General features: G+C 35.0%; 1 protein-coding gene across 12 annotated transcripts in view; it reads left to right on the forward strand.

Annotated features, from left to right (window-relative positions):
- Positions 1-21,489, forward strand: part of ZNF644 (zinc finger protein 644) — a 108,907-nt gene extending 87,418 nt beyond the window's left edge. For 8 of the 12 annotated variants that reach the window (XM_058439588.1, XM_032155385.2, XM_058439589.1 and 5 more), the window contains 3 exons: positions 1,322-1,444; positions 18,733-18,835; positions 19,908-21,489. In XM_058439588.1, coding sequence (XP_058295571.1) covers positions 1,322-1,444; positions 18,733-18,835; positions 19,908-20,100 — 419 coding nt within the window. In that variant the 3' untranslated portion in view covers positions 20,101-21,489. The remainder of the gene's footprint in view (positions 1-1,321; positions 1,445-18,732; positions 18,836-19,907) is intronic. The other 4 variants (XM_058439593.1, XM_032155394.2, XM_032155395.2 and 1 more) reach the window with 1 other exon arrangement.
- Positions 21,490-27,793: the final 6,304 nt, after the last annotated feature.

Here is a 27,793-nt window from a genome sequence, read left to right on the forward strand (position 1 = left end):
TAATGGAACAGAACAGATGATTTAGCTTAGTGCTTGTGCACTAATAGTTTTTCCTTTTGAAAGGAATATTTTGTATGTATTGGCAAATAATGTGGCAGATAAAGTGGTCAAACTTTATTCAGTATTGCCAAGTCTGGTTTAAGAAAAATTTTAAATGTCTTTTCTGGATTTCTTTTTGAAGGTTAATAATGTTGAAGGTTTATGTAAGTGGTCTCATGATTAGAGCTCTAAGTTGAATGTGTCGGAGGTAATAGTTAATGGATTAATAATGAGTAACATTACTGTAATGTAATGTTGTTTATTTGCTTTGGGGCAGACATTGCGATATCCCAAATAGTTGTAATGCAATTTTGATTTGAGGAAAGATGACTTTGTATTGTAAGTGGTCTGGAAAGCAGTTTATCTTGTATGAGCTTCTGTTTAATACGGCTTTTTCTTTCGAATAAAGAATCTCTGAAAGTCAATAGCTTTCAATATTTTTTCAGAAGGATAAAATGCAGGGAAGATGTGTTAGCTGTGTTGACCAAGGGGTAGTATACTTCAGAGATGGAAAACATATTTGTGCTATCACAGTAATGCTGAAGAAACCAATTGAAATGTGTTGGGGGAGTGAGGATTGTCTGAGAAGTTAGGAGTTTCTTATTGTTTGAACGTGTTTTTCCTGTGATGACTAAGATGTTAGCTTGTTGATCATTTATTTAGCACAAAGATTTTAGCAAAAAACTTTAAATCATTAACTTTCATTATTGATTGCGCATTCAGAGTAATGAACATAAAATACCCTAAATAAAATGTTGTGTCTAACAGCTGTTCAGTGGTGTGTTTTACCACCTTTTCTCCCAGCCTTCATCAGAAAGCCTAATTTAGTATTGAGACTTTTACGGTTTTGTGGGTAAAACACTTTAATTACCACTTTGTCAACTAGACTTTTTAATTCTTTTTTTATTGGTAATGTTGTAAGCTTTGAAACTTCTCAACAGAACTGTGGTGTTCAAATCACAGGATTGTATTGTAGTAGGTTTAAGAAATAATCTGCGTAACACAGAAATCTGCAAGAAAGTGATAATAGGTGTTATATCCAGAGGAGCTCAAAGGTTCAAGTCACTCCTCTTCTACCTTTCCAAAGAGCATGAGTTGACTCTAAATACTAACTACAAACTAATAACAGTTAACTTAATTTCCCCTCCTTATTTTAAGTTAACCTATTTCATTGAACGTTTTGAAAACCATCTTTATTGTGGTGCTTTTCTACACTCTTTAAGCTAAGAAAATTTCACTTTTTGAAGTGAGAACTGGATTATAGTTTTCTTTTGAATGATAGGTATGCCTGTGAAGCTTAGAACATGTGTGCATTGCAATACGACGTTTACAAGTGCTGTTAGCCTGTCCAACCACTTACGCGCTTATGCACGAAAGAAGAGTGCTGGACTTTTGACTGGTACAGGTATGTTTGAACAGATATCACAGCAAGTCTGTTTGATACAATACAGTTTTTTTTCCCACCAGACTGGTGTTAATTCAGATCATATTTATAGCTTTCTTTGGTAAGCTGCAGTTGAGTCTGAATACACATTAAATTTCAGCAACTTGTAAACTGTTAGATATAATTCTAAGCAAGTTAATCTTTTTCTTTTGGCTCTTACTGACTTAATTTGGGGAAAAAAAATTAACCCAAGAGGTGTGGAACTTTTGAGTCTACCTTAATCCCATTTCTTTTTTAGAATACTATTTTTGATTTTTAAATTGATTTTAGATTCCAGTAAAACACCTCTCTTTATAGTTCTAGTCAGGCACAGTGGTGTGCCCCTATAGTCCCAGCTACTCATGAGGCTGGCAGGAGGATCACTTGAACTCAAGAGTTAGAGGCTATAATGTGCTATGATTGTGCCTGTGAATAGTCACTGCACTCCAGCCTGGGCAGCATAGCATAAAAATATTGTAGTTCTAGCTTGGAGAAATCCTTTATTAGAAAAGGAAATTACGGGGAAATTTCAAAATGTAGACTTGATTAGGAAACTAAGCAAACTAATGAATTTTCATTAGTCTATAGATTAGATCTTTGAAGGAGTGAGCCTTAATAATGGCTTGTGTTGACAAGTGAATAGATTTTTCTTTTAATACTTCTTAAATATATTAAGGATTAATAAATCTAGCTATGCACATAAGTGTTAACATGCACATTTCTGTGTTATTTTTGGTTGGTTAGCCCAACCTTGCAGATACCTCTTAATACTGCTCATCTGTGAACATTTTATTAGCTTACTTATATATAATACACTTCTTATAACCTACAAAATGCTTTGCACTTTCATTTGTAGTCTTTTAAGCTACCCTGCTTCAGCAAATCTCATTTCCCTCACATCTTAAAATATACCCTCTTTTTGACATAGATCTACATAAATTCTTTTGCCTAAAATTCTTTCCAATCATTTTATTTCTCTTGCTCTTTTTTAGATCACTGCCTCCTGCTTTCTTCTAGTTGTTTTCCCAGCTTTTTTGTTCTTCCTCATGTCCTGTAACTTAGATCCAATATGTTCTTGCTTTCAAAAAACCACTTATATTTATACTAGTGTCTTTCTTCTGCTTCTTTGCATTCTTCCTTAACTTGGTATACAAATGACCAGGGATGAATGTTGACAATTTATATTAAAAAGAGAGGAGCGGGGTGAGTTTTAGTGTACTGGATTAGGCCTCCTACTCTGAGATTATAATTTTTATATCCCCTCACCTTTATCAGGCTTGGCAAGTGATTGCAGACATTAGAGGTGGGGGACAATAAAAGTAAGAGACTGTACAAGTGGGAAATCATTATTGTTACCATACTTGCTAACCTTTATTGAACATTTACTACGTGTCAGGCACTGTGCTATGCAATTTACACGCATAACATTTAATCTTTACAACAGCCATACAAGTTGTAGGTACTGGAATTCTCTTCTATTTTATAGGAAACTAGGACTTAGAGAACTTAATTTGCTTAAACTTATACAGTTAATAAAAGTAGCAAGGTTGTAATTCAAATCAGAGCTATCTTACCTAATCTTTGTTTTTAATCACTATTCTCTACCTTACACAGGCGGCCTATTTTGAATTTATTTTTAAAATAAGAAATTGAAATAAAAATAAGCAATTGAAAATTCTAAAATGAAGGTGGGTTTATTTGTTTGTTTATTTATTTATTTTGAGACGGAGTCTCGCTCTGTCACCCAGATTGGAGTGCAATGGCGCGATCTCGGCTCACTGCAACCTCCACCTCCCTGGTTCAAGCAGTTCCCCTGCCTCAGCCTCCCGAGTAGCTGGGATTACAGACTCACGCCATCATGCCTGGCTAATTTTTTTGTATTTTTAGTAGAGATGGGGTTTTACCATGTTGGACAGGCTGGTCTCGAACTCCTGACCTTAGGCAGTCCACCCGCCTTAGCCTCCCAAAGTGCTGGGATTACAGGCGTGAGCCACCGAGCCCGGCCTGAAGGTGGGTTTAAAATGGGGAGTATTCTAGTGAAGACTGAATAAATAAGAGTCTAATTAAAAAGAGCAGAGATCCAAGAAGTGCTTAGGCCTAAATTAGACTTTGGAGGACTTAATATTCCATTCTGATTATTCAAGCAGATTATGCAAATATCCAATAAGGCAAGATATCTCCAGTCCAGATTTTATTAGTCCATTAAAAAAATGCTTTTACTTCATCTGAAAATTCTGCAAAACACAGGATTAATTACTTATAAATAACTGGTAGTAAATCTCCATTTACCGAGAATGCATTTATGAAGATTATCTAAAAAATCTTCATTATCAGAAAAGTAATGTAGGATGACTGGGAATATATTTAGGTCCTGAAGAATAAAAGAGGGTGTTATTTTAAAAATATGATTAAGTACTACCAAAATATTAGCAGTACTAGGAAATAGAAAGCGTGTGTTTGGCAGTCCTAGGCAAAGAAAAGGAAAATGAGAAACTGAAGAAAGCCTAGGGTCATATTTTCCACACCCAGTAGCCACTTTTGAGAAACTTTAAAAACTAACGCTTCTTTTTCTTGGAAATTCTGAAACATTTTTTCCCTCATTAAAAAAAAATTCTTGATCAGTAGAGCTACACAGATGTCATTGCTGCTTATTCATGCCAACTAAGAAGTTTTTTTCAAGCTTTATTAACTTTTTTGTTTTCCAAATAGAGAATTCTGTGTTGTATTTACAAACTCCACATACCAATTATCCCCCATATCAATATCACTGTTACAAAGCAGTGGTCCTAAAAACCTATGGCCCTAGAAGGTTCCACTTGGTTATTATAAGTGATTTATTAATTCATATGAGTAACAGGCATCATTTTTCAAGAATACATGATCTTTTAATGAATAAAATGCAAATTCATTTTTATAAAATCTTACCTTAGTATATCACAAAATTGGAACAATGTAAAGGGAAAATAGGTAGGAATAAAGCCTCCCTAACCACGTCCAGTATGTGTATTTCTAGTTTAAGCAGTCTTAATTCATGTAGATTTTAAGTTGTATGGTCCACTCTTGAATACAAAGCTTAGATACCCGCAGACTAAATGGTAAAGGCCTGCTATTGGTTACCTGTGATAGAATAAACTTTCAAGCCTTCTTAGAAGCCACCAGCTCCTGGTCTCTTCTGTGGGAACTGGTGACCTTTTGAGGGAAGAAAAATATTTCTTCTAACTTATAATCTCTTCAGGTATCCTGAATACACTGAAAAGGATACCCCTTTTCTTCCCAAAATACCTGTTTACTGGTGACTTAAATACTTCTACTCATGTGATGGTTCTCAATCTTTATTGGAGTCACCGACATCTTTTGAGAATTTCATGAAAGCTGTGGGCCCCATCCCAGAAACATGCACTTATTCGTTCTCAGATAAAAATTTTTCTGTGTATAGGCTTTGCGTATCTCCTGAAGGCTATCATCAATTTGTCTGGTAGCAAATTGAGAAAGGAGAGATGCCAAAATAAAAGGAAAGTAGAAACAGAACTAGGAATCAGAAGCCCTAAGAAGTTCTTTTTTTTTTTTTTTTTTTAAGAGCAGAAGATGCTTAAAATGGAATAAATAAAATAAAAGGAAAGTAGAAACAGAACTAGGAATCAGAAGCCCTAAGAAGTTCTTTTTTTTTTTTTTTAAAGAGCAGAAGATGCTTAAAATGCAAGAATTGCATAATAGCAAAACTAATTGTGGGGTCATTATCTTCCCTAATATTTGTAAAAGGAACCGATGGAGGAAATAGGAAAGGTTTAGAATTGAAGATTTGGAAGAGGTAGGCAGACTTGGGACAGTTAAATTGTCATAAAAGAATAATTTCACAGATTAAAGTTTTGCCCAGAACTGTCCCAGTTTATTTTCTGTTGGGTAGGTTCAAATAAATTGTTTAATAATTTTTATGTGTCTTCACTTGTAGATAATTTATGAAGCTGTTTTACTTCCTTTCCCCGATCAATCTTTATCAAAGTAGACTAGAATCAAAGGGTTTATTTTATATCCTATATTGTAAATTTAAGGCAGACTTCTTATTCAAGAGTTTATTCTAGTTATTTATAGAATGCAGTAATGGTAGGGTTTTTTTGAGATTTTGTTCTCTTTAATGTTTTACATGCTGATACAGATTTTTTCTGGTTAATTTTCTATACAGTTTAATAAGAACATTATATAGTTTTCATTAAATACTGAAATTTTATAATGTAGCTTATATTAATTACTTCTGGACTTTTTATTTTACTGATTAGCTTTTTTTGTACCTAATGTTTTAATTAAATGATGTGTTTTTATGCTAGCAATATTAAGAACATAGTTCTATTAAGTTGTTAATGGAGTGACTATACATACTAGTTTACCTTGTTGTCACACCTAAGTACTATTGCCTCTTTTACTCTCATAAGTGTCCTGGATTGAATGATAAATTAATCATCCTGGTTATTAAAATTGCTAAAGCATTTAAAATTAAGGTAAAGCATATTCTATCAACCTAATCTGCAATCAGGAAAAAAAATATATTTTGAGGTCAAAATAAGAGTGAATTTCAACAGGTAGGGAAAGGGAAATACAGTCAGAGTAGAGAGAATGTTGTTAAAGGAAGTAGATCTGTCAGATGAATGCCACAACGCTTCTCTATGGTAGACAGCATGTTGTTATCTTTTGAAAAGAAGAAACAATGATGGTAGCATTCAGCATTTTAATTGGGACTTTATTTTACATCTTGACCACATATACAAACTTACATTAATACAAACACACAATTCCTTGTTCACTCACCTAAATGCACTTTTAATATTTTCTTTTTTATTATATTCTTTGTTGTGAAAAATTAATGCTGGTCATGAGCCAGTAAATTGATTTGCTACCCACTAAGAAGTCACTATCATAGATTGAAGACAGTGCCCTAACTGCCTCTTTCTCTTAGGGGTTGGTACTGACCAATGGTAGTAGTATCTTAGAAGTCATAACTCTTCTGTGGCAGCAGGTGAATGAGCAGGATTCTCATTCTATCCACATTTTTCTCTCTAGATCACTTTTGTAAATCAAATGCTAACCTCTTAACCTCTGGGACTTAAAGTAATTGGAAATTTCTAGTTACTCATTTAAAAATTAATGCAAGAAAAATATTATTATATTTGGGAGGGGCTTCATTTCATTATCTTCAGAACACTTTTGTGTGTATGTGTGAGATGGAATTTCACCCTTGTTGCCCAGCCTGGAGTGCAATGGTGCAATCTCGGCTCACTGCAACCTCTGCCTCCCAGGTTCAAGTGATTCTCCTGGCTCAGCCTCCTGAGTAGCTGGGATTACAGGCACACGCCACCACGCCCAGCTAATTTTGTATTTTTAGTAGAGATGGGGTTTCTCCATGTTGGTCAGGCTGGTCTCGACTTCCTGACTTCAGGTGATCCACCTGCCTGGGCTTCCCAAAGTGCTGGGATTACAGGCGTGAGCCACTGTGCCCAGCCAAGAACCCAGAACACTTTCTTGATACGTTTTGGAAGTAAAGCCCAATTGTTGCTATTCTACAACAAATGACTTATCCATCATAATTATCTGACTTTTCTGATGAGGTCAATACCACTAGTGCAATATATTAACATTTTTAAAAAATCAAGTCAGTGTTTTATTTTTCATACCATCTACTTTTAAGTGTAATCATAGTAGGTTTCTTTTGCCTGTTTTCAGCTTTAATGATATAATTGGCCACACAGGACTGTAACAAGTACTAATGAACATATAGCACAGTGTCAGGTGCTGAATGGGTTTGTAAGCCACTAGAAAAGTCATTCTTACATTGTGGAATGTGCTATGGGAGCACTTTCTGATGTGATAGAAAAAGTAGTATTGTGAAAGCTTCCCAATGTGCATTAAATTATTTGTTCATTCATGAGTGTCGCTGTAGTGTCTTTAAAAAATAATATAGTATTGCATGTTTGAAAAATTGCATGTTTTCATAGTGGTTCATTCAGCCTGAAAGAGTGTAAGTAGAAAATTTTGATCTTCTTATTAAGATTAAATTCCAAATGAGTGAACTTGCTTCTGCTTAAAGCAAACACCTTGATAATTCTTCCAGACTGGGCTGAGGGAGGATATGTGAAAAGTACGAGACATGTCTCTGCTGTCAGAGAACTTAGGAAAGGATTGTTGACAACATAATAAAACTATCAAAATTTGAAAACTGTGCAAGATAGTATACAACTAAATGGCATATTGGCTTTAAGTGTTGTAGGGGTTCAGGTTATTTTAGTCTAAGCCTCCTTTTGAGGGGAGCTGGGAATTGAGATTCCTTTTTTTTCTGATGCCCTTACTTTTTGTCTCATTGAATTAGAGCTTGTAAAAAACAGAAAAAGAAAATGAATAAAAGTAGTTCATGCTGGTGTGTTTCTTGTCACTTTTTAAATGCAAGAGAACAACAAAACTAGCAGTCACACAAAATTTTATTCATTCAACACAAGTCTGAGTTCTTGTACCAAGACTGTGCTCATCGCTGAGCCAGTAAAGATACTGCACGCCAGCTGCATAAACATAATCATAACCCAGTGGGAAAAGATCAAGTATGCTATTACAGAAAGGTTTATATGGTTTCAGCCAGACCCTGAACTTGAAGGATGCAGTAGAGTTTTAGGAAGACAAGATGAAGTGTAGAGCATTTCAGGCAGAGAAGAACATAGTGTGGACACAAAGGGATGAAATTTGGACTTCAAGTGTCAGGAGTGAAACTTGGAGTTCAAGTGTCAGAAGATTTGGTTACAGATGTTTGAGAAAATTGTAGTGCCAGAAAGGTGGGGTTGGTGCTTTGAATGCTTGGTAAAAAAAATTAGGAAGTCATTAAAGGATGTTTTAAAAATAAGGGGGCCGGGCATGGTGGCTCACACTTGTAATCCCAGCACTTTGGGAGGCTGAGGCAGGCAGATCACGTAAGGTCAGGAGTATGAGACCATCCTGGCCAACATGGTGAAACCCTGTCTCTACTAAAAAAAAATACAAAAAATTAGCCAGGCGTAGTGGTACGTGCCTGTAATCCCAGCTATTCGGGAGGCTGAGGCAGGAGGATTGCATGAACCCAGAAGCTAGAGGTTGCAGTGAGCCGAGATTGTGCCATTGCAGTCCAGCCTGGGCAACAAGAGCAAAACTCAAAAAAAATAATAATAATTATAATTAGCCAAGTGTGGTGGTACGCACCTGTAATCTCAGCTACTCAGGAGGCTGAGGCAAGAGAATTGCTTGAACCTGGGAGGTGCAGGTTGCAGTGAGCCAAGATTGTGCCACTGCACTCCAGCTTGGACGACAGAGTGAGACTCCGTCTCATAAATAAATACAAAAGAAAAATAGGCCAGGCACGGTGGCTAACACCTGTAATCCCAACACTTTGGGAGGCCAAGGCAGGAGGATCACCTGAGGTCAGGAGTTTGAGACCAGCCTGGCCAACATGGTGAAACTCTGTCTGTACTAAAAAATACGAAAAAGTAGCCAGGCGTGGTGGTGGGTGCCTGTAATCCCAGCTACTTAGGAGGCTGAGGCAGGAGAATCGCTTAAACCTGAGAGGTGGAGGTTGCAGTGAGCCGAGATCATGCCATTGCACTCCAGCCTGGGCAACAGAGCAAGACTCCATCTCCAAGGAAGGGAGGAAGGGAGGAAGGGAAGAAGGGAGGGAGGGAGAGAGGGAGGGCAGAGAGAGAGAAGAAAAATAAGAGAATGGTATGGTCAAACTTATATTTTAAAAAGCCATTCATGAGACAGTGAAAAGATGGGTCTTTGTATTTCTTAGCTATAACTTACTTCTATAGTACTGTTCTTCATTAAGAGCATATATGTGTATACATTTATCTGCACAGTAGCATATCATTTATAAATGATTAGCAAGGTAATGAATGATCTGAGTTGAGTAAATTCTCTAGGTGACTGAAGAATAGTCCTTTAATTGTTAATAACTTGATTTTTCCTAACCAATTTGGTGGTTATTGCTCTAAAACGTTGTTCTTATTTTTGCCTTGAGTAGCTTGGATATAATTTCATCTAGTACTTTGGGTAACCCTTATAGATACTCTACTGTTTTATTATTCCAGCAAGAATTAGGCTATTTCCCCACCATACTAAAAAATGATTGGCTGATTTTTTCACTAATTCAACAAGCATTTTTTTTCACCTCCAACTGTGCTAAGTATGCAGAGATACATTGGATCTTACAATACAGTAGAAGCACCTATATGCATAACTGTAATACAAGACAAATTGGTAAGTGCCATTGGAGAGGTATGCATGAAATACTGTGGAATTTCAGAGAAAGAGGAAGACACTTTCAGCTAGACTAGGATCTCCCAAGGCTTTTGGAATTAGCATTTGAATGGACCCTGATGTATAGCTAACTGAAATGGAAATGGGGGTCAGGGGTGGGGAAGAGAAATGCCTGAAGAAGGGAGCAAGGTGGGACAATGTGGTAAGTTTATTAGAAATACTAGGAAGTAGGAGTTAAGGGAATTGAGTTGGACTGGTAAAGTGAGTCAGATAGATGACATAGAATGCTAGTCTAAGATGTTGGAATTAACTTTATAATGGGGAACTATTTGAATATAGAATTTGTGTAATGCTTTTGAAATTGCTTTTTAAATAAAGGATTTGGTGGAGAGGAGGAAAAATCGCAGGGTAGATCATTTTAAGAGTCCTGTACCAGGTCAGTGACATTAAGAATGTAAAAAGAGTGGTACTAGAAGTATGGGTAATATTATGGAAATAAAATAAGCAGGATATGGTAGATTAGAGATAAGAGATGGCTCAAGATTTTAAATCTGAGTGACTGTCTGGTAGAAGGGCAGGCTTCATTACTTCTCTGTCATTTACTAGCAACACTTCATCATCCAGCTATCCACTATAACAAAGTGTCATCTTAAAAGCAGGAGATCTACAAATTTGGAAAAGAGAGCTTTATTTCTTAGAAAGCTTGAAGCCTGCAGGCTTGGAAGTGTATCCTCAGACAGAGACCAAAAGCAAGCCCTTCAAAGGAGGAAGGATGAGACAGGAAGTTATGTTGAATGAGTTGGATAAGTATACATATTCAACAGGTTATAGGAGGAGCTATGAATATTCATGAGTGGGTACACACATGCTTAGTGTGCAAACTCCATGTTACATACATCCCATGTTCACTTTGAGGTGGCAACCTAACATTTAATCATAGTAAAATTAGGATTTACATGTCAAAAGGTAAAACAGAGTTCATAGGCACCCTATGTGCAGCCTTTGTGGACCAGCTAGAACCAGTTGGTGATCTCTTATCAGGAAGGAATGCTGGTCCGTTCAAAACCACAAAAACAGAGGGGAGTCTGGCTTCTGAGTTAGGCAATTGGTTGATATCAGTGGTGGAGCAAGTCTTTTGAAAGGGTTGGTTTCTTTTTAACTCTTAGGAAAGGAAGTTTTATGGTGGTTAGTGAGGGAGGAGACCTAATGAGACTTGCTTCACCTCCTGTCTCATCATGGCTGCGAACTCAATTTTTAAGATTTCTCTGGGGTCACCTTGGCAAAGAGAAGGGTGTCCATTCAGTCTGCTGTAGAACTTAGAATTTTATTTTTATTTCTCAAAAGCAAATAACCACACTTGTTGAATCAGTAAGTTTGTTTTTAGGAGAATATAGCCTAAGAGTTACACCATTGTAGCATAAAATACTTAAATTTTATGATGCTTGTTTTTTGCTGCTCATTGGTTCCAAAAGGAGGGTGATCTATTTTGACTGACATCTTGTTTTTCATGCAAGTCTTGTCTAGTTTCCTAGCATTACTATTGGTTTAATTATTTACTAAGTTTCTGGGTTTTGCTTTTTTTTTTTTTTAAATATATGTTTGGGCATTTTAAATGTATCTAATTCTATCCTCAGTTACAATGTTTGTGTTTGCTATGATTTTTATTCTCTAAGCCTTAAATAATGAGATTCAGAAAATATCATAAGATATAGAGTTTATTCAAGCCCAAAGCTTGAGGATGGCCACCTGGGAGCATAGGTTCAAGTTGCCCTGGATATACACTGTGATTAGCAGCAGTTACAAGTGAGTTTTTAAGAAAAAAGGCGGTTTCTATGTTTATTTACCAAGAATTTACATTAAGATAATGTAAGCTATCGATTGGCTATACATTGTTCTTTGTATCACAGATTTCAGGAACATAAAAATAATGGGTGAGGCATCAGGTCAGGAACATAGTGAATGCCTAATTTAAACAATTGCCCTCCCCTCAATGGGGGGCATGAGAGTCAAGTGACTGAAGTCCCCTACTGCAGTCATTCTGGGCCTGGTAAATCTTGCATACTGTACATAGCTGACTGCTGAGCTGCTTTCCTTCTCTCAATTCTAACATGAATTTCTTGAATGCTGTTTGTAATCTGGATTAAGATAGAATAAGCCCTTATAATATAACAAGGCATGTGGTTGGCCAGAACTAAATTTTAGGTAATGTTTTAATTGACTTTATGGAAATAATAAAATAACACTCAAGACTTTCTCTATTGGAGGTTAGGGCAAAAGGACGGCTTGTTGGTAGGTAGTTCCTCACTTATGGCGGAAGTAGAAAAAAGTAGAAAAGTAGAATTTACTTTTTTTTGGTATGCCTAGGGTTTGAAGAATGAGGTTAATTCTTGTTATGTATTTAATTGTAGCTTAGCTGGAAGTTGGCTAAAACAGAAAATACCTGATCAATACCATGTTTAGTTATAGTTTGAATTTTGGCTGGAATGTGTAAAGGCTCTTGAGAACTATAAAAAGCCAAATCAGATGCATTGCGACCATGGATTTGTGCCATTTATATTTACTACTATATTGTTGTGAGTCCTATCTAATTTAAGTTAAATATGGTTGTATTGAAAATAAAGGAAATTTTAAAGTTAGGTGGTTTTCTTAGCTAATTTTATGATCAAGAACAATTATTGTTACTACATCTGAAATGATGTATCAGAAATACGGAGATTTTAGAGGACAGGGACTGTGATTATTTTGTTTGTAATTCTAAACAAAAGTGACTTAAAGCAGATTGTCATTATGTACTTTAATGTTTATACTCATTTCAGATCTGTCTTAGAAAAGTGGTTGGTGTTGATGGCTAATGCCTATTTTGCTTAATAAAACAGCATACAAGTCGAACTTACTTGAAAAGAAAATTTTAAATGTTATTTTCTTACCTGTTACCACAAAGAAGTGATACGTTTGCTATCCTATCAACTCTTAACTGACCAGTAAGCCACTTGTAGTTGTGATATTGTTAGCTTTTTTAGCTTTGGGCAAGCTGGTAAAACTAGCCTGCCTCTAATTCCTGTTTATAAAAATGTGTGATGAAGTATCATATTTATGTCTAGCTTTTCCCTTTACATAGAGAATACTTCCTCAAAATATCCTTTAGTAATCACCGCCTCTATTTTGAAATAGCGGAGTCTTCTACAAATTGTACTTTTTCTTTAACTGAATCCATTCAAGTTTAAATAAAAGGCTACTTCCATTTCCTTTAACTCTTTCTCTGAACTATAAGGCTGTTGACTATGCATAATATAACTTCCTACTTTGTAGGACAAACTCAAGCAACCAGTCCTTGTGGACTAATAATTGTAAAACCGCAAACCTAATTCTTAAAGCAAAGGAAATCTGCTTTCCAGGTATTTTGCATTTCATCCTCTTCCAGGTAGATTATTAAAACATGCAGGAACTAGTTAACTTTGCCACTGATTGCTGTGTGATTGAGTTACTTATCTTTTTTTCAGTCATTGGGAGTGGAAACTCTAAAAATTAATGAAAGTTATTTAGGGTACTAAAAAATTATCCAATTTTAGAGTGAAAATTTCAAGGGAAAATGATGATGAAAATAAATACTTTTGAGGTTACCAAATGTGTATCTTTATACTTCATTCCTGATTGTAAGGGAAACATTGCTTTTTATAACTTAAACTGCTCATCTTGGGAATAATGAAGTGGTATAGCTAGGAGCAAAGAACTGATGTTGGTAGGAGTAGGGGAGTCCTTTTCAATTTTAATACTGTGTAGAGTGGGGATTTAATTTTTCTCTTAATAGCTTTTGTTTTTTTTTTTGAATGGGCCAAGAGATTGAGGGGTGGAACTGAATGCAGCCTTTCTCATTTATGATAATAGATACTCAGGTCCCAGGATTATTTGCAGAGTCCAATGCAAAATGAGTATGTGGTAGACCCCATTCAAAAATGAATAGTTTCAAGACTGCAATAGTAGAGCATTAAACTGAGTGTGGGGCTCTCCCTATATGACTGCCCAAGTTGGACACCCATGAAGCTGGTCTCCTAGGCACTTTGTACAGAAAGAAAGATAAAAGCTGAATAAATGAAACTTTGGCTTCTCAACAATTGGCTTTCTCTACCCCATTCCTGTTTTACACAAGCTAGCATGTTGTTTGTTCGTTTGTTTGTTTGTTTGTTTTTCTAAAAAAAGGGCCCTGATTCTTTTTCAGTTGAGGCCAAAGGATAGAAAATGATATTTGCAGTCTTTTTATATGCTTGGGGCTTATGAACGTTGAAGGATTAGTGACAACAGTTATAATTGAATTTATTACTAACACAGGAACAGAAAACCAATACTGAATGTTCTCACTTATAAGTGGGAGCTAAACAACGAGAACACATGGACACAAAGAAGGGAGCAGCAGACTGGGGCCTACCTTGAGGGTGGAGGGTAGGAGGAGGGAGATAATGAAAAAAACTACCTATCAGGTACTATGCTTATTGCCTGGGTGATGAAATAGTCTGTACACCAACTCCCATGACAATTTACCTATATAACAAACCTGCACATGTACCCCTGAAGTTAAAATAAAGGTTTAAAAAAAAGAGTTTATTTTTCTATCTTACACTTGTGTACCCTTTGGCATGTGTGCATCCTCTTCCCACCTCACCACTGCCACCACCACCTCCATCACCAACTTTTTAATAGTGGTGGAATGATGATTTACCTGTTTGTGTCATGTTTATTCCTACTGTAGTTCTGAATGAGCTCATAGCTAATATTGTCCACCAAACTTATACAGGCCAACCACTTAGAGAAGAAATTTTCTTCCCTCTCATAGGGGTATACTGTGCCTGTTACTTTGGGTATAGATAACCCAGTTGCTTCACTTTGTGCTAGAGATACCAGCAACCAATTAGAAAAGAAACGGATTAAACAAGGCTTTTAAGTAATTGGGCAGGTGAGAATGATTACAAATAAAAATACTTTGGTGGCGAATGTTAATTTAGTTATGGTGTGCTTTATCAAAGAAGTTCCAGATGTTTTTTATGAAATCTCATTCTCTTGGGTCATTTATATCGTGAAGGAAAAAGAAAATGAAACTCATTGAAGCAATTATTGTATAAAATGGGCAGAAAGGTTGAAAGAGCAAAAGATTTTAATGTCAAAGTCAAAAGTAAATTCTTAATCTTCTTTGTATAAAGCTAAATAATGGCTCAGAAAACAGACTTGAATTTTTATGTGTTGTGTTATCTGTTTATTTGCTTTGCACCAATCTGGTTTAGTGCTTTGGCATGTTGTTGTCGTCATGATCATTGGTCGTCGTATTCATAGCATAGCAGTGTGGTGTTCTTTTTGAGGACTCATAAGTTTATTGTATTTCTCTTTCATATTTGTATTTGACCAAGACAAATATCTTACTGAAAGGTATATTCTATTTTTTTTTTTTTGCATTTGACCTTACAGCTCAATTTATTCTCCATATAAGTAAAATATTCTCAGTAGCAATTTAGATCTTTTATAAATCAGGTAACTTGAAAGATTTTTGACAGCCTTTTGGTTGAAATTGATCACTTAAACAGTTTCTGCCCACTGAATAGTAATCTTAGGAAGGTTTGGATGACTGGATTTGTTTCTTTCTAAAGAAGCTTATACTTGAAAAGAATATTAATACTTTCTAAAAATAATTTTTTAATATATTTAAAGTATAGAAACTGTTAGATTTAAAATACTTTGTAAAGAGAAAAGAGTGTGTGGGTTTTTTGTTTTTAAGTTGCTTGGAGTTTTTTGGTCACTAACAAGTGCAAATAAAATCCTATTACAAAAAAAGGCTTTGTATAACAAAGTTATCTATTTGGCAGATTATTCATATAAACAACTCTATTAAAGCTTTGGCTGTTTATCACAGATATTGATGAGCTGCATTATATTAAAACTGAATGTGTTAGTGATCTGTATTTAATGTTATAGTGGCTACTGGTACAGTCCAGAACAAAACTACTTTTCCCTCTAGATATAATAAAATCTCTTAAGTGAGAATATTGGTATAACAGACATGTTTGTACCTCATCCTTTTCATTTATTGAAATTTTCTGTGTAAATCATCCTTTTATGTAGAGGGTCCTATATAGATGTGTCTCCTTTTTGTGCAGTTTTAATATGTTAAATACTCAATTTTAAACAGATTTTCCCAAAGGTATGGGCAATATCACAGGAGTGGGGTTGGATATTGGCATTAGAAAAAACTATTGTAAAATATGCTCATGTTTCACCTGCTCAAAAATATAACATTTCAGGAGATAATCTAGAATTGATGAAGATATTAAAACACTGAGGCATTTAGATTTCAATTTCCATAGATCCCAGATTTTTAATATTTTAACTTTATGAGTAAGTTTCTAGGGATTCTCAGTGCATGAGATTCTGTAACCTTAACTTTGGAGCCCTGGGTTCTGGAGATGATTGATCAGTCCTATGCTGGCAAAGTTGTCCTGCTTTCCAAGGTCATAATACCTTCAAATACTCATTGCTACAAAAATGATGTCAATCTCATTTCAAGTTTAGATCTGATCATTCATAAAACAGCCTAAACTTAAGAGTTTCCACAGTCCATAAAGCATCAAAAGCCATAAAATAATTCTTTTTTCCCTATTAAAGAAAAAGCCAAAAATATTTCTGTATTTTAGAATAAACATTTCCAGTTCCATTTTAAAAATATTAACAACATGTAAATTTAAATGCTTTGTAACTGATAAAATGTTCTTTTGCATATTTCCCTACCATCCTCTGCCCCTCTTCCTCAATTTGCTTTACACCCCTAACATTAACATTCTGTGAACAAATTTTTAAGGGTTGTTGTAATGTATTCTATTTGTATCCTACAGTAATTTATTTGCATTTTAAAAGGAGTTTGAATACAGTGTGGCAATTTTGACAACCAGCAAGCTCATCAAAGTAAGATTCTACCTGTAATCTTATGATACACCAAATGCCTGCTCTATTCTGCCTAACACAGACAAGGATCCATCTTTACAAATGGAAAGAATAGCTGACATCTAGTAGCACTTACTCTTTGAGTTCCCTGAACTCTATTTCTAGTATATGAATCACTCATAACCCACTTAAATTCAGATTGCTCACCAAAGCGATTAGGAAAAAGGTTTTTCCTACTGGTTACAAAGTATTTTACTCTTGTAGTTGTTGTGAATAACCTAGTTTCTGTACATAAGCTGGCCTGGTCAGTGATTTATATCTAGGATAATGAAGTATGTGTGACTGCAGCAACATATTTAAACAAATGATGCACAATGTTGTACGGAAGTAATACCTGTATTAAATGGGAGTAAAACATTTTCATTCATAGGCTGTCTAAATATCAATGGTTAAATTACTGAGTTTTGCTTTATTTTTACTGCAGAAGTATTTGTTGAGTTCCTACTACATGCCAGGCTCTTGACTGAGATAACTAATAAGATCCTTATAAGATTTTTCTATTCCAGAGTTTGATTGTTTAGTTTTGAATTACCCATTCTTTAATACCTAACTTGACTTCTAGTAGTTCTTTACTTATTAGACTCTTCTTCTAAGGATAAACAGAAAAAGACTGTGTCCTAGATTTTACTTTTGAATAGGCAGGTGACAGGAAGCTGAAACCAGTGGCTTCAATGAGATTTAGGTTTCTTGTGGTTTTGAATTTTCTGTATGACATTTCTGTTAGCATTGCCATTTGACTAAGGAACTATGTTTACTGGTTTTGTAATAGTAGCATCTATTCTTTTGGAATCTGGACTTTGAACAATTCGTTTCACAGAGACATTGAATAGCCAGTTCCTTCTCTCTTACTTAGAATTTTTCCAGGGAATTTTTCACATCGCAGGATAATGGAAGAAAAGCCATTTGGGTAACTCTTCTGTAACATTTGTATCCCTCCCCACTTGGATCCCTACAGATAAATTCTTACCTTCTCTTCCTGCTAATTGACCAGCAGCACCCTGGATTGCTATCATCCCTTTGTCCAAAGAAATGGTGTAGCTGTATTCAAAGACCTATAAAATGTTATGTGCTATCTATTTCTACCTATAAAAAATACCTTTTTTTTCTTTTTAAAATCAGGTTGTTTTAGAATAAATAAAGGAAAAGTCAAGTAATGGAAAAATTTCAAGAACAGTTCACTTAAAATTTTGGTCTATTTTAATTTTTTTTTACCTTTTCAAATCACATTTTAAAATAAGAGTTGGAGAAAATGTAAAATGAAAAATATGTAAAGAATAGTTAGCATTAAATATCAGATCCAATTGTAAACTTACGTGAGATAATATGGATTTATATTTATTTTCTAGTAAAATAAAACTTACTGCGTAATTGATTATTGTATATGCAATACAAGTTAAGTTCAAAAATGAAAGTTGAGCTTTTTTTGTCCTTTCAAATGTGGGGCCACCATACAATTTTAAAAGCTATTTATTATTATAGAATTCATGGTGAATCACTATGAAAATTGATTTTTCATTGAGCTTTTAATTACGTTGTCCATATTCCCTTACTGAGTTTTCCAAGTATAGAAGTCCTACTTAATGGAGCATTAATCAAATGCAAACTTAATTTAATGATCTCAAATAAAAGATTCTATTTTTCTAGAAATAAGAGTAAACCAGATATTAAAATTATGTATGATTATAAAAGTAAAGATTACCATTATTGTAATAATTGACCAATTTAGTAGTTTCAAGTTATTTAGTTACATTTTCTCAGTTCTAGTTTGGTGTGGTAAAACATTATTTGAAAAGGCAGTACAGGAAGAATACAGATAGTATTCTTCAGTACACATAATACCGCTGTACAGTATAGATAATATTACTGCTATTACAGAATCAGCAAGTTGAATGCATGCTTCAGGGAATAGGGAAATGAATGCAGACTTTTTCAAACTGATTTAGATGGTCTGACCTCTCTAGAAAAATGTGTGTATGTATATTTTGAAATATATAAGGAATGTTAAGTCTTTCTCTTCCCCTTTTTAGCCTTAGATTGTAAGCAAAAGAAATCAAGGTCAAGATCTGGAAGCAAGAAGAAAATGCTAACATTACCTCATGGTGCTGACGAGGTTTACATTCTCCGATGCAGGTATATGCCTATATTGCCAAATCTGATCAGTTTCTTCATACTTTGCTTTGAAACATACTAGCTATTTCATTTGGGATTTTTAATTTGTGCCAGAATGTGCATTCTCAACAATCAAGTTATAAATGAACTTTTTTGGAGATAGGCTTAAAATCTTAATTCAGCTCACATTATCCTGTACTTCAACAACTAATGAATCAAGTTTTTTACATTAGCCAATAGTAATGTAAATCTATTTTACCGTGATTTATTAAAGTAGCTTGGCCAGGTGTGGTGGCTCATGCCTGTAATTCCAGCACTTTGGGTGGCCAAGATGGGTGGATCACTTGAGGCCAGGAGTTCAAGACCAGCCTGGCCAACATGATGAAACCTCGTGTCTACTAAAAATACCAAAATTAGCCAGGCTTTGTGGCGGGTGCCTGTGATCCCAGCTACTCGGGAGGCTGAGGCAGGAGAATTGCTTGAGCCCAGGAGGTGGAGGTTGCAGTGGGCCGAGATCGTGCCACTGCACTCCAGCCTGAGCGACAGAGCAAGACTGCCTCAGAAAAAATAAAAAAGAAAAATCTAGCTTTCCTTGTGTTTATTCGGTTTGTATGGTTTAATTTTGTTTGGTTAGATGTTTTGCTGTCTTGAGTTCTCACTTGTTGGGAACACATTTTCTCTCCCCTCAGAGTCATGCCTTCTTCCGTACTCACACTCACACACAACACACATGAACAAACATAGACACAATGCAATTTAAGGAATGCTAAATTGGGGAAGGGTCTTTTCTAAAGAGTGACATATTTTGGAGTAATAGTTGTTGTTTCAAGTGAACTAAGATGTGTAGATGTTAATTTTAACATAATAATGCTCCCACCTATACAAAGATTACTGGAGTTTATTATAGCTGTTAATAAACATATGAGTTGGGAGTTTTGATGTTTTATTAAATCATTTGACTTTATTTAGAAACTTTATCAAGTGCTGTCTTTAAAATATGATAAAGTTTATTCCTTATGTTTTAGGACTTTATGTGAATTGGTTTTAAAGAAAGAGAATTGGTCATGTTAAGAGAATTGTTATCTTTCTGTAGGTTTTGTGGCCTAGTCTTTCGAGGACCCTTGTCTGTTCAGGAAGACTGGATTAAGCACTTACAGCGACATATTGTAAACGCTAATCTTCCACGGACTGGAGCTGGCATGGTGGAAGTCACGTCACTACTTAAAAAGCCTGCTTCCATTACAGAAACTTCGTTTTCTCTGCTAATGGCTGAAGCAGCTTCATAGAACCAGGAAACCTTTTAAATAGCCAATTTGAATTGGATGTAAATTTGAAATTCTTTTTTTTTTAAGCCACATTAAATTATGTTTATAAATACTAAAGCAGGAAAATGGGGGGAAAGTGAATTACAGTGACATCAGAGCAAATTGAATACTTAAAACAGTAAGTAGTCTATATATTTTATATAGGGTGGAAGATGTGTTTTTAAGGTTTATGAAGTTTTGTTGGTTAACTGTGTTCACTCAGTAAAAGAGCAGTACATGTAAGCAGCCATTAATAAACTGTTGCACATGGATACTTATAGACAGACTTATTGGACAATTATGTTTTTTGCGGTGTTACCAGAATCAAGGCTCTGTTTATTCCCCACAAGACTTGCATAGAAAAATAAGATATTATATTTTGTTTGTATGTATTTAGTGTTTTGTATAATACCAAGAACCGCTGACTAAATTTACTCAAATTAGGGCATTAAATATCATGTACTTCATAGTTTGAGACTGTTCACTCAAATAGGGCAGAGTACTATTCTATCTAGATGTGTAAGTGTTTTTTTTAAAATCACATGGAACGGTTTTTTTTATACTAAAAAGTGGAGGGAGATTTGTTTAAACAAGTATTTCTAAAAGAAATATGTACATAGTTCTGGAAATTATTTGTGGTAAGGAAATATTCTTTACTCCAGTTGCATTTCTCAGACAATAAAGTGGTGCATCCATGCTACCTCCTACTTTGTCAACAAAGATGCTATTTACCCTTTACATTTTTGTATCATAATAGATTTTAAAAATCTAATGTTCTTTATTGCAAGACATTCTTTTGTTAACAGGTTTATTTCTTTTTAATGTTTTACCTAAAATTTGACATGCTTACAGGACAGGTTTGCCTCTTACTTTATTTAACATTGTAGAAATGTAATTAATAAACAATGCTCACTACACAGTTTAGAATAGACGTTCTCATTTATATTATCTTCCAAATTTGATCAGTTAGCAAAACTTAATACACCAATTAAAATATTTCTACATATGATGAGAATGTTTACAATTTAAATTTTAGAACTTGTTTTGGATGTGATTATATGTACGAAAATCGTGTAACACTATGCTCATGCTAAGAACCGACATAACAGAATTACTGAAATAAATGTGCTGTGAGGAATGGAAAATATGGTGCAGGTGTCTTGGTCATGATAAATTGTGATTCTTTTTAAAAATTTTTTCCAGAAACAAATTAGGTATTTTAATCTGAAATCAGATTCCTTTACAAACAACAAGTTTTTGTATGCAAGCACCATTTTATTTCATGTAGTATGGCTAATACTATAGTTGAACCAAGGATATGCATTGATTCTTTGCTTCATATGTAAATAAAGTTAAAAACAGTTAAAATAAGGAGTATTTTGGTAGAGTATATACATACCTCACTGCCAGTGAAATTGCTTTCCTATGGTATATCTCCTTACCAGAAAAATCTCTAAATAAAAAAAGGTTTAAAGAAAATTAAAATGTGAAACATTTCTTATTTTTATCATTGGTGGTAATAGTTCACTTCAGGTTGTGTTTCATTGGATTTAAATTGTTTATACTTACCAGGTTACTTGGTTCACAGAGCATAGTTTTTCTAGAATCACCTCATTGGTCAATATAATGTATGTGAGAAAGATCATTTTCTCCTTTTCGTGATTAATCAAACCTCTAAATTCAGAACCATCTTATATGCAAAATTAGAAGGTTGGACTAGATGGATCATTCCCAACCAAGGGTCTCCTGATCCTTAGGTTAATAGATAAGGGAAAAGTACTTGTAAGTTATTTTCAATTTTACAAAAGTCCCGATAAAAACTATGTATTTGTCTATAGTGACAAAACTAACTAAAACATCCCATTTCTTTACTTTTGACTGAAAATATACCAAGTCTGTATATATTGGTTATCTCTTACTGAACAAGTTTCGTTGATAGTTATATGCCTTTGAATATATATTTTTAAATTGGAAGACATACTACATAGCAAGTGGAGTCCAGAAGTTAAAAAAAAAAAAAATCATAGCACGATTCTTGTGGGAAGGCTAGTAGTCACTAGAGCCCCTTTCCACTCTAATTATTTATTTTTATTTTTATTTTTTAAAGACAGGGTTTTACTCTGTCACCCCGGCTGGAGTGCAATGGTGTGATCATATCTCACTGCAGACTCAACCTCTCAGGACTCAAGTGATCCTCCCACTTCAGCCTCCCAAGTAGCTGGAATTAAAAGCACACATCATCACTTTCGGCTAGTTTTTGTATTTTTTGTAGAGACATAGAGTTTTACCATGTTGCCCAGGCTGTGCTTGAACTCCTGGGCTCAAGAGATCCTTCCGCCTTTGCCTCCCAAAGTGTTGAGATTACAGGCATGTGCCACCACACCTGGCCCCCTAATTCTTACACTTCTATGATTTTGTCTTATCAGGCCAAATATCAACATGTGTGAATACAAGTAGAAGAATTAGTTTGACCACAAGTTTCGGAATTAAAACTACATTTAATTTTAAAATATGTTGAACTATATGTAAACAATTATTTCTCCTTCTAGTTATATAAAGAATTCAGTCATCAGAATAAAATATTTCACATCAGAAACAGTAGACTAGAGTGACTCCTGAAAAGTAAATTAAGCAAAGAGCATTTTTCATAGTAAAGATATTTGGGTTACAAAATTTAAAGAATTCTTTAGGAAGCATTCAAAATTCATCTTTTATTTGGCAACTAGAAAGTCAATAATATGTTTTCATTTGGTTCTCACTAGAAGAAAAGTGTAAAATTCTGTCTCAAGTTACATAATAGATTTTTATGTCAGCATATGGCCTGATTTATCATTCAATATTAACTAATTTTCTTTTAATTCTTTTACCGTTGCCTGAGATATGCGAGCTTCTAATGCTAAATTAGGGCTTTAAAAAATTCCAGTCTGGGCCGGGCGCAGTGGCTTACGCCTGTAATCCTAGCACTTTGGGAGGCCGAGGCGGGCGGATCACGAAGTCGGGAGATCGAGACCATCCTGGCTAACACGGTGAAACCCCGTCTCTACTAAAAATACAAAAAAATTAGCGGGCGTGGCTGCGTGCACCTCTAGTCCCAGCTGCTGGGGAGGCTGAGGCAGGAGAATGGCGTGAACCTGGGAGGTGGAGCTTGCAGTGAGCCGAGATCGTGCCACTGCACTCCAGCCTGGGTGACAGAGCAAGACTCCGTCTCAAAAAAAAAAAAAAAATTCCAGGCTGAAGTGTTGATTTATTTAATGGCTTCAAGACAAAAATGTTAACTTCTATGTATTATTTTCCACTATACTTCTTTAGAGTGTGTTAGAACTGTGGCATAACTCATATCTGTATTTTAGATTTTACTTATTTAATTATGGGTTGGGGAGATAATGGCTTCTCACTAATTTATTAGACAAACTTTTTTAAAGGACATATACATAACTTCTCAAGGACTGTCCAATTAGAACACAGAATCCAAAGGATCACTCTGGGTTTTTCCTCACTAAGAAAATGTAATAGACCAGGCACAGTAGCTCACGCCTGTAATCCCAGCACTTTTGCAGTCTGAGGTAGAAGGATCACTTGAGCCCAGGAGTTCAAAATCAGCCTGAGCAACATAGCAAGACCCCATCTCTATGAAAGAATTTTTTTTTTTTTTTTTAAAAGACATGGTGGTGTGCACCAGTAGTCCCAGCTACTCAAAGAGAGGCTGAGGTGGGAGGATTGCTTGAGCCCAGGAGTTCAAGGTGAACACAGTGAGCTATGACCATGCCACTGCCCTCCGTACTGGGGCAACAGAGTGAGGCCCAGTCTCAAAAAAAAAAATGTAATCTATGCCCATTTAAAAAATATTAGAAAAACAAAAAAATAAAAATTGGGGAAATCACCTGTGGTAGTATCACTCAAAGATACCTACTTTTAAATAGCTTGATATATTTATTTATCTTATCTATCTTACTGTTTTAAAGAATTATGATCAGAATGTATTATAACGTATCTTGTTTTACCATTAATTTTAAATTCGGGTGCTGCATTGTATAGATTAACCTTTGAATACCACATAAATTTATGTTAACCCTTGAATGTGACAGAAGCCAGTCCCCATCTGTGATATTTCAAATGACAGACTAGAATCACTTTTCATCCCCACTGCAGAAGATAGCTATCGTATTTCTTTCTTTTTTTTTTTTTTTTTTTTTTTTTACTCTGTCGCCCAGGCTGGAGTGCAGTGGCGCAATCTCGGCTCACTGCAAGCTCCGCCTCCCGGGTTCACGCCATTCTCCTGCCTCAGCCTCTCCGAGTAGCTGGGACTACAGGCGCCCGCCACCACGCCTGGCTAATTTTTTGTATTTTTTAGTAGAGACGGGGTTTCACCGTGGTCTCGATCTCCTGACCTCGTGATCCGCCCGCCTCGGCCTCCCAAAGTGCCGGGATTACAAGCGTGAGCCACCGCACCCAGCCTTATCATATTTATTTCAACAATGGGAACTTGTTTTCTTATTTTGAGGGCCAGCCACATTCAGTTATAGATCTTTCATCAGTAGCTATACGTTTACTACAACCTTGGTTTTTCTTATCACAAATTATTGAATAATACCTGTAATAGTTCAGGCAAACAACAACTGTAATAATAAATAAAATTTACAGAATTGATTCTTCATACTGCATGGTTCTTAGATTAGGCCAAAAATCAAGGTGAACAAAGAGTGCATATATTCTAATAAATTATTGATTTATTTCTTGTTAAAATTTTAGATAAGAAAAAGAAAAAAATACTTCTAATTCCCCACATTAAAAATTCATCATATGCCCCTCTAGTCTTTTTTTTGTTTGTAGACTTTTTCCTTTAAAAAAAAAAAGAATTTGCTATGCAGAAATTGACCCTTTATTCTCTTAGCAGTAGATCCATGAGCATTTTCATGCCACTAAATATTCATCTTAAATATACTTAAATTTTTTACAATTTTCCATTATCCTATACATTATTTACTCCTCCATTATTGCTCATGTTATATTGTCTCCAGGATTGGGCATCATAAAGAATACTTTTGTTGGCCCAGCACCGGTGGCTCACACCTGTAATCCCAGCACTTTGGGAGGCCGAGGTGGGCAGATCACCTGAGGTCAGGAGTTCAAGACCAGCCTGATCAACATGGTGAAACTCCTTCTCTACTAAAAATACAAAAATTAACTGGGCGTGGTGGCAGGCGCCTGTAATCCCAGCTACTCAGGAGGCTGAGGCAAGAGAATCACTTGAACCCGGAAGGTGGAGGTTGCAGTGAGCTGAGATCGTGCCATTGCCCTCTAGTCTGGGCAACGGAGTGAGACTCAGTCTCAAAAAAAAAAAAATGCTTTTGATGATCACTCTTGCAGTAAATTGTACACATCCAAAATTATTTCCTTAGAATAAATTTCTAGTAGTAGAGTTAATCAAGAGTTGAATATTCCTCAGACAGTTGAGGCTTTACGTATACATTTCCAAATTATTATTCAGAAAGGTTATATAACTGTATTCTCTTAACTTCAATGTGTGGAGACTGGTTTCAGTTCCTGTCATCCTTGCCAAGTATATTATTCTAAACAAAACAAAACTTTGCTTATTTAGTATGTAAAAAGTATTGTGTTCATTTTTAACAAACAAAATATGTGAGCTTTTGTTCTTAAAGACATTACCTTTCTGATTTAAAATGAATATAATTATATATAATAATATAATACATACAATTATATTTTGCCAGATAATATGTCTAAAATAACTTAAGCTCTGATTTCATAATTGGCCACCAGAATAATGGAGAGTTTTAGGTGTCCTTAACCTGTAGTCTTTTTCAAGAGATCTTTGACTATTGTATTGTGTGGTGTGTCTATATACATTTTTCTGGGAGCTCCATAGCACTTAATTGCTCTGTGACGCCCACCTACCCCCAAAAAAGTAAACAATAACTTCTTTGAAAGTAGCATATGTCACCTATCAACTGTGAAGTGGTTTGTGTTTTTGAGTATAATCCTAGACAAATTTTAATTAAAATTAACCCTCAAAATCTTCCAGCATATAAATTGATGTTGTTTGAGAATTTAAAAAAAAAAAAAAAAAAAACTTCTGGCATAGGTTTTTTTGTTTGCTTTTATATAATGTGAAAAACAGCATTAAATGTGAATTGTTTTGTGTCTTCTGAACAAGTTGGTAGACAAATACTACTTAGAAGTTTGTTCTAAAAAGATGATTTCTTAAGGATATAAATCCAAAGATTTAGTTCGTTCTTAAGTTTCTAAGGTGAAACTCCTGGTTTTTTGTTTGTTTGTTTGTTTCTATTGATGAGTTTAGCAAATTTCAGCAAATACTTTGAAGTAAGGAGCTTTTAGATAATGTGTAGTCACATTTACAACCTTAGTAGAATTTTAAAAACATTTAAAAATGCATTTCTAAATTCAGTATATTCAGTTTCTATTTCAAGAACCTCCGTTCCCTGATTTAAAACCTTTTCAAGTACATAAGTATCTTTTATAAATAGAACAAATTAGTCTTAGTATGTAGAATCTTGAATTATCTTTGCTATTTCAATGCCTCAGATAACTTAATAAGATTTCTACTTTAAAATGATTAGTACAAGTCCATGTTGATTACTCATTTACACATTTTTAGATTGGATTTAGAAGGCTGAACTGTTAATATTAAGCTAATAGACCAGATAATTCTTAAATATTATAAATACTCAAAATGTTTAAAATATGAACAAATTGCCACTTACCAAATTGGCTTTATTGTGAGATAAAGTACATAAATATGTTACTCTGATATTTAAAGAAATAACCTTAATTACCCTAAAGACAAGATGTAGAACATTGCCAGCATCCCCAATTAAATTCTTTCTTCTGTTTACCATTATTCTGACTTTTCTAGTAGTCATTTGTTTACCATTCTTAATAGTTTGACCTCTTAGAAATGCCCTTTTGTGACCTTTTTTTTTAATCCCATTTTGAATTCATCTCTTTTTTTTTTTAATAAATTTTTTTTTTTTTTTTTTTGAGACGGAGTCTTGCTCTGTTGCCCAGGCTGGAGTGCAGTGGCACAATCTTGGCTCACTGCAACCTCTGCCTCCTGGGTTCAAGCAATTCTCCTGCCTCAGTCTCCTGAGTAGCTGGGATTACAAGCGCCCACCACCACGCCCGGCTAATTTTTTTGTGTTTTCAATAGAGTTGGGGTTTCACCATGTTGGCCAGGCTGGTCTCAAACTCCTGACCTCAAGTGATCCACCTACCTCAGCCTCCCAAAATGCTGGGATTACAGGAGTGAGCCACCGCACCCAGCTTCATTGTTGTGTATTATTATATAGATATGCCACATTTAATTATCCATTTTTGTTCTTGATAGACATTTGAGTTGTTTTCAGCTTATGGCTTTTAAAAGCTATGGAGCTATGAACACTTGTATTATGTCTCATGATGAACATCTGCAGGTTTCTCTTAAGGTACACGCCAAGGAGTGGGATTTTTTAGTCATAGACTGTATAGTTTATGCTTCTTAGATAAAGCCAAACTTTTCTAAAAAATGATTGTAGATGTTTTTACTCTCAGAAGGAGTGTGTCAGAGTTCTTGTTCCTCTGTATCCTCACTAATACAGTCAGACTTTTAAATTTTTACTCGTTAGTGCATATAAATATTTCATTGTGAACTTAATTT

Source organism: Hylobates moloch, unplaced genomic scaffold, assembly GCF_009828535.3.
Source record: "Hylobates moloch isolate HMO894 unplaced genomic scaffold, HMol_V3 SCAFFOLD_5, whole genome shotgun sequence".
Taxonomy (NCBI): domain Eukaryota; kingdom Metazoa; phylum Chordata; class Mammalia; order Primates; family Hylobatidae; genus Hylobates; species Hylobates moloch.